The sequence below is a fragment of the Typopeltis vanoorti genome, chromosome 9 (assembly GCF_054136105.1).
Source record: "Typopeltis vanoorti isolate ZY-2024b chromosome 9, IOZ_Tvanoo_1.0, whole genome shotgun sequence".
NCBI classification, from domain to species: Eukaryota; Metazoa; Arthropoda; class Arachnida; order Uropygi; family Thelyphonidae; genus Typopeltis; species Typopeltis vanoorti.
The window spans coordinates 88,033,696-88,042,032 of NC_143557.1; the positions used below are offsets into that span (position 1 = coordinate 88,033,696).

At 33.8% G+C, this 8,337-nt stretch overlaps 1 protein-coding gene across 1 annotated transcript in view; it reads right to left on the reverse strand.

Annotated features, from left to right (window-relative positions):
• LOC150103230 (uncharacterized) overlaps positions 1–7,093 on the reverse strand; it is a 161,710-nt gene extending 154,617 nt beyond the window's left edge. Inside the window, exon 1 of the mRNA XM_090397597.1 lies at positions 6,819–7,093. Coding sequence (XP_090253723.1) covers positions 6,819–6,857 — 39 coding nt within the window. The 5' untranslated portion in view covers positions 6,858–7,093. The remainder of the gene's footprint in view (positions 1–6,818) is intronic.
• Between the last annotated feature and the right edge of the window lie 1,244 nt (positions 7,094–8,337).

Consider the following 8,337-nt stretch of genomic DNA (forward strand, 5'->3'; position numbering starts at 1 on the left):
CTTATTTTCCCTTTTCACGTCTTTAATCTGTTTTTGTGGCCTTCGGAACTTCCTTTTGATTCACGCCACCCCTTTCTGTATTGACCTTGAAGGTCACCTGAGATTGAACTTGTAAACAACTATTAAAGAATCTACCCATCTCAAGCCGTTGCCTTTGGCTTCAGCAATCCTACAACTTTTTCTTAAACAATGAGCGAGTTAATTCCCTTTGGGCTTATCATACTCTTTATACAATAATCTAACATAACAAAATAGAAATAGTTGTACAAGGGTTTTAGGATTTTTTTCTGTCTATAAAAAGTCGATGTATTAGAAAAATTACAATTTGTGCAACATCGAATTTTTACACCACCACAGCAGTAGCTAATGTAAGACAACTAAAATAGTTAATATTTTCCTAACTGGGAGGAAAGGGGGAAAACATATATACAGTATATACATATATATATATGTTGAAAGTTTTTTACTTTGGTTCTGCTATACATTAAAGATGCCAAGAAATTATATACTTGGTTTTTAATCCTTTACCCAAGGAAGCAAAGCAATGTTTTGCATATGAAATATATTCATCATGTCTAAGCTACTTGCATATAGAGGCCGATGACTTCACATCACTTGACTTATTATATACGTATCCCATAAATGCAAAGCATATACACTCTTTCGGATGTGTAAAAGGGCATGCATAATGGGAAGCGGCACCACCCAGACCGGCCTCAAACTTTATTGAAGTCTCATCAGTGGAAGCCAAACCTGGGAGAGATACCAAAGTTGAAGTAATGCAGAATTCATGTATGGCTTCTATATAGAGTGGCTCAAATGTGAATATATTTCCTGTGCAAAACATTGTTTTGCTTCCTTGGGTAAAGGATTAAAACCCAAGTATATAACCAGTTCCAAGTTTTTGAAACTGGTTATATTACTTGGTTTTTATTTGGGAAGGGTCACATGAATGGCATTTTACACATCTGAAAGCTGTGTGTTTTGCATTATTTTTACCCAAGGAAGCAAAACTTTGTTTTGCTTCCTTGGGTAAACAATTAAAAACCAAGTATGTAATTTCTTGGCATATTTTATATATATATATATATATATATATATATATATTAGAAAAAATTTAAATGACCAAAAGCCAAGAAAAGACAAAACTATTTATTATAAGATGTGTGTTAAGGCTTATAAGACTTCATTGGGTGAAGACTTCTAAGAAGATGAAACCAGTTGTGCATTCATATAATAAATAATTCTATTGTATTTTCTTGGCTTTTAATAATTTAAGTTTCTTCTATTATATCATAAAGCCAAGTAAATCCATTGCATCTCGCACGCACGCACGCGCGCACACACACACACACACACACACACAGTAGAATCCAGTTAAGTGAACCATTATTGAATTGGGACAAATCTTAAAGAACCAACTCAAATTGAGAAGACTGCCAGGGTTTTCGTTATTTGAGATAACAAGCCATTTATTTAGGAAAAGAGATGCAGCATTCAAGATTATCCCTCGACATTAATGACTTGTAAATGGCCAGCTGGTTTAAGGCTTACTGACACAAGGTGTGGAAAGGTCATACTACGGCAAATCACAGCTTATAACTCCTCAGCTTTGTTCCTCCATATGTTTTTGGGTGACAAATGGCTCATCACTCCTCTCATTGACTCAGCTTATATAGCATATTACCATCCACAGGTGACAATTTCTAAGTAGTGTTAGCTGAGTGCACTTGTATCATCTTTCATTCTGAGCCAACAATTAATCAGAAAAGTGTAGGGATTTTTCAGAGCTTTGTTTTATGCTAATTTTGTTTTCAATTTAAATTTTATAAAATTTTGGACCTTTACCAAGATGCCACAAGATTTGTAACTAGCTGAAAAAATTGCCTTACTGAACCAACCAAAAGCCATTTTGCCCAATACCAGTCATCGCCATCTGGCTAAGATAACTGGAGTACCAAAATCTACAATTGTACACATGATACAACAACAAGATAAACTGCGAGAAGAATGGACATGCCATGGAAAACAGGGAACATTCCAAAAACAGAAGACACCCTAAATCAGTGGTTCTTCATTATAACCAGACAAGAAGTGCACCATGTTAAAAAAGAAGTCACAGGATCTAGATAAGAAACTGGGGTCATGATGATTTTAAAGCAACAAATGGTTGGTTGTCTTGATGTTAACATAGACATGATATTAAATTCAAGTTATATAAATTAAATGTTTAAATATCAATATTTTCTAATGTGTTGTGTATTTTGTTTTAATCAGATTACATTGAAGAAAAAAATGTCTCTATTGATATTGATGATGAGGAAAATTCAAATATGTACATATTTCGCTACTGTAATAAAATTCAAATAAATGATTTGTTGCTCAGTCTTTTTTAACTATCAACATAAAATTTTGCATAATTGGGGCAACATGTCAGGACTAAAACATTGGGCCAAAATGTTTTAGTCCTGACAGGTTTCAATTAACTGGAATCTAGTGTGTGTAATTTTTTATTTTATATACAACACACACACACACACACACACACACACACTAGGAGGCTATGTCCCCCCCCCCCCCCGGTGTTCCAGACTGATAGGCCAGTTCTCCTTCAATTCTGATGACTCGAATTTTGAAGACGACACTTACGGTAGCCCGAGTGTCGGGTCTTCAGGGGGGTTCCCCCCAGCACCAGCCGAGTTCTGGACTGGTAGGCCAGTTCTCCTTGAATTCTGATGACTCGACACTTGGGGGTTACCCTGAGCGAGTCTTCAAAAGGGGGATCACCGCCCCGCCCCCCCCAAGCTCCTGACTAGTAGGCTGGTTCTCCTTGAATTCTGATGACTCAAATTTTGAAGACTCGAAAGGAAGGGTTTCCCCCTGCCCCCGCCGAGTTCTGGACTGGTAGGCTGGTTCTCCTAGAATTCTGATGACTCGACACTCAGGGTAGCCCCTGAGTTTCAAATAACTTGACAAAAAACGTAACACAGAGTGACACAAAAACGTTACATAAAAAGGCTTATCATTTTATATTATAGAGTAGATATATATACACATCACAAGACAACCAAAACAGTCAATATTTTCTTAAATATATGTGTGTATATATATATATATATATATATATATATATATATATATATATATTTTTTTTTTTTTTTTGGAAAATATTGACTGTTCTGGTTGTCTTGCATCGTAATAAAATAAAAATGTTTATATATATTATTATTTTTCCAGTTACGAAATTATTGACGATTTCAGTTGTCTTACAGAAGCTATTACGGTAGAACTTTTTAGAATTTTCTGTTATTGCTTGATTGCACTGTTCTGTAATTCTATACTGAAGATGTCTATAGAACAGGCAAAAATTCTACAAATAAGTTTTTTATATGACTTTTCCTCTGTTTTTATAGTTTGTTATTATTATGCCATCTTATTGTACTTCTATGCTGAACAAAACTAATCTCTCCTCCTTCCACTCCAATGGGACTCTATTAGAGTAGAAACAGAAACAACCTAATAAAAGGAACTCATAATTTCCCTAGCACATTCTCATAACATGAGATGATAATCCAAACTCTATCAAGATTCTGTAATACCTTGGGCAGTTCAACTTCCTCTACCCTACATCCACATTTATTACTGCTTTATATTATATATATATATATTTTTACAGGAAAATATTTGACTGTTTTGGTTGTCATGCATTGTTTGTATGTATGTATATATACACAGGGTGTTTCAAAAAGAATGTCAGACAACATCAAACTATCAGCTTGATGTTGTTCGTGCAGCAGGTGGAGGGCACATTGAGCATTTGTAATTGTGGTGAGTGAAACTTCAGGCCTTACTTCATACTTGGTAATTTATTTTGTAACTGTACTACATTTTCATTATTAAATATAATTATTTGAAATCGGGTCATTCTTTTTAAAACACCCTGTGTGTGTGTGTGTGTGTGTGTGTGTGTGTGTGTGTGTGTGTGTGTGTGTGTGTGTGTGTGTGTGTGTGTGTGTGTGTGTGTGTGTGTGTGTGTGTGTGTGTTTGGGGGGGGGGAATATTGACCGTTCTGGTTGTGCTAGACCATTGCAAAGTGGTCACTCAATAGTTCAAATATTTTGTCTGTTTCCATTGCCCCATTCATCTGCATTTATCAAAATAATTCTATCATGGCAATTCTTTCTTTTACTTGGCACTGAAAGAACTTTTGAATTACCCTGGCTCACTCAGCTGATCTCCTCTTATACTCTAATTTTGCCTTTCTTATTATCCAGTCGCCTGTCTGGCCTGTGCTTTATACGATTCGTGGGCTTCCTGATCACTTTTGTCTTTACTGCACATGCCCTTTTTTTTTTTTTTTTTATTAAACTCTTGCTTAATGCTGCATTCAGTCATTTCATTTAATTCCAGATAAGCAGTCAGCTATTAATCAATTCAAATTGATTCTCTTTATCATTTCCCATACAGTATGTCCTCCCATATCACAGCTCCAAGCGATCTTCTGTTTCCTATAGTTAGCAGTTCATAATTACACATATAACCCTTCTTTAATGAAAATTCCCAGTTTAGCCATTTGCCCAGGTCAAAACTGAATGAACAATCACACCAACTGGTAGCAATGCAACCACATTAGTTATAAACAAATCTTCTGATGTTATCACAAAGTAACATTCTCAATCCCCTAGTACTTTTCATTGCATGCTGATTAGGTAATTATTCCTTAAAAGCTGAATACAGTTCATTTCCTTCTGTCCATATCATTTGATGATTGTTTTCCAATCTATATCCCCATAATTAAAGTCACCCATTATAATTACATACCTTCTACCTGTTAAGTTTATTTGCTGATACATATCGTTTGCATCATCCTTTGCATTCCCTGGCCTATAGCAGCAGCAGCCAACTAAATACTTTGTCCTGTAATCATGTATTTCTCACACCACCCAGCCTCAGATGCACTGCTGTCCATTTTATTGACCTCCTGTTGAACTCCTATTCTTTAAGATTTATATGCAATTTATCTGTTATCATCAGTGATACCCCCCCCCCAAAAAAAAATTCTATGTGCTCCATCTGCCCTGAAAAGACTATGGTCTTCACATTCCATATCAATAATTATATCTTCTGTCAGCAACATCTTGCTAATACCAATAACTTTTGGCCAATAGGAACAAACCAATACCAAAACTCCACCTTGTTCCTAATACTTCTGGTATTAGTATACATAAAATGGTATTAAGCTTGTGGGCTTAATACCCTTTATACCTTATGCTTTGTATTTGCATTCCATTTCTATTTTCTACCTCAGGAACAAAAGTCGGCATTTTCTGTCCATTCACACACCCATTTGCCTTAATAAGTAAAACTGTCCACCTAATATGGTCCTTTTCAGTCATCAAACTCGCTTTTCCCCTCCAAGAATTGAGTAAAATGTGTGATCACCGTCTAACGTAAACGAGATACTAATCTTCAAATAATCATTCATTAATGTTTGGTAATTTAATTTAACTACTTCTATAATTAAAAAAAAAAATTCTTCGAAATGTACATCATAAGTAAAAGATGAATTCCACGACACCACATCTAAGATGCATCGTCATCATTGTACGTATCAAGGATTTAGGCCTAGTATGGCCTGTTCCGGCCTTAGAAGCATCGTTGAATCGTTTAAGAGGACGTCCTGGTTTTCTTTTTCCTAATGGCTTGTACTTTAAGGCTTGTTTTGGTAATCTTTCTGTTTTCATTCTTTGAATGTGTTCCATCCATTTATGTTTATATTTTTTAATTTTTTCTATTACTGGTTCTTGATTTAATTCTTTCATAATATCTTCGTTTCTTTTGTGATCATATAGGGTATACTTTGCAGTTTTTCTCATAAACTTCATTTCTGCTGTTGCTAATCTTTGTTTGTCTTTTTGTTTTATTGTCCAGATTTCGCTTCCATACATTAAGACCGGTAAGGCTAATGTATTGTATACTTTTAGCCTGGTTTGTTTTGAACTAGGTTTGGTTTAAATATAGAGTTAATTACACCTGTTATTTTTAAATATTTTGCAATTTTTACGTTTATATCTTTTTCATTTTCATATGTGATCATACATCCTAGGTAGTTAAATGAATTCACCTGTTCTAAGATCTTGTTATCTATTACTATTTTAGTTCTTGCTGGATCTTGTCCTTTAAAGGCCATAGTTTTTGATTTTTCCGTTGATATTATCGTACCATAATCTTTGGATATCTCATTTAGATTTAAAATAGCTTTCTGTAAGTTATCTTCAGAATTTGTAATTATCATTTGGCTGTCTGCAAAGAGAAGAGTATTTAAGTTAACTGTAGGTGAAAGTTTAATTCCTTGATGTAAATTTTTACTCCATTTTATTATTATTTCATTTAAGTAGATATTAAAAAGAGTTGCTGAGAGGGGACATCCCTGTCAGACCCCTTGGTTTATCTCTCTTGTATATGATAGCTCGTGATTTAATCTTATTTTTATTTGATTATTTTCATATATACTTGTGATAGCTTTTAGGATATTATTTGGTATTTGTCTTTCTTTTAATATGTTAAATAATATGTTTCTTTTAACTTTTGTCAAATGCAAAGCCGGGTCTATACATGATCGTCCTTTTCTAAATCCATTCTGTACCTCTAGAACAACCGGCGATGCGTTAACGTAAATATCGAAACCAATGGGTAATGAGGCACCTGCAATATATATGCCTATACCGTATCCTTATAAACATAATTTACACAAAATCATGGGGAAGTACAACAAAAAACTTTCTCACACTTAATTAAATAATGAAATCTATATTTACCTTCTTATCTTTCTTACTATGATTAGCATCAGTTCTCATTTTCGTAAGGATAAACACTTAGAATACAACACAGAAACCATAATAAAGAAAACAGCCTTCCGATCAAGGATTTGACTTTTCTTGACGTTCATTAAACTACCCATATCCTAATGAACTGTTTAATTTGACATAAATGAATATCATTAATTAAAAAAGCATTGCTAACAACTCTGTATATAACTCCCATAGCCAGTAAATACACCCTCATATTGTACGTAAGTTTAAAGCACAAAATATTTCAGAGTAGATGCCATGAGTGCGCCAAGAACCGCATCTAATGCAAGTTATGAAGCGCCTCGAAAAAGAGTTCCAAAAATTTAAAAAGAAGTAAAATAATATATACATTTTCTCAGACTATATTTATTAAAACCCATGTAAGAAAAGTTGATAATATTTCATAAAATTAATTTATGTAAATTTATTAGATATGAAGGAAAATCACAAAAGCGCAATGATATTGATGTGCTCAATTCCAACCATTGCAAATACTTGAGCTGCTATCTAGTGTTACATCAATAAACTACACATTCGATTATATATATATATATATATATATATATATATATATATATATATATATATATATATATATATATATATATATATGTAGGAAGTATTTTTACCTTGGGTATAAATATGTTAAAGATACCAAGTAATTTTAAACCTGGTTTTTACTCCATTTCCCAAGTAAACAAACAGACTAAAAGTCAAGTTTGCGCCTGCAATTGATGCAAGTCTAACTGATCCCACAGGTAGTGCAGGACCAGGGCAACTCGTGGCAAAGGTGGAACAAGATCCGATCACTAATCTTAATATTTACCCTTTTGCCTTTAATACAAAACATCATACATCCCCTTCTTGGAGATGTGTTTTGGCATTAAGGGTAAATATTAAGATTAGTGATCGGAGCTTGTTCCACCTTTGCCACGAGTTGCCCTGGTCCTGCACTACCTGTGGGATCAGTTAGACTTGCATCAATTGCAGGCGCAAACTTGACTTTTAGTCTGTTTGTTTACTTGGGAAATGGAGTAAAACCAGGTTTAAAATTACTTGGTATCTTTAACATATATATATATATATATATGTGTGTGTGTGTGTGTGTGTGTACTCTCTCTCTCTCTCTCTCTCTCTCTCTCTCTCTCTATATATATATATATATATATATATATATATATATATGTGTGTGTGTGTGTGTGTGTGTACTCTCTCTCTCTCTCTCTCTCTCTCTCTCTCTCTCTCTCTCTCTCTATATATATATATATATATATATATATATATATATATATATATATATATATATATATATATATATATATATATATATATATATTATCTGGTCTGAGGCAACTCGTGGTAAAGGTGAAGTAAGCTTTGATCACTTTCTTTCAAGTTTTTTTAGCCGGTTCCCTAATCTATCTTCAGCATAGAACTCTTGTTTTTTTTTTCTTTTGTTTTTTTCCCCATTGGGAAACACTGGTTT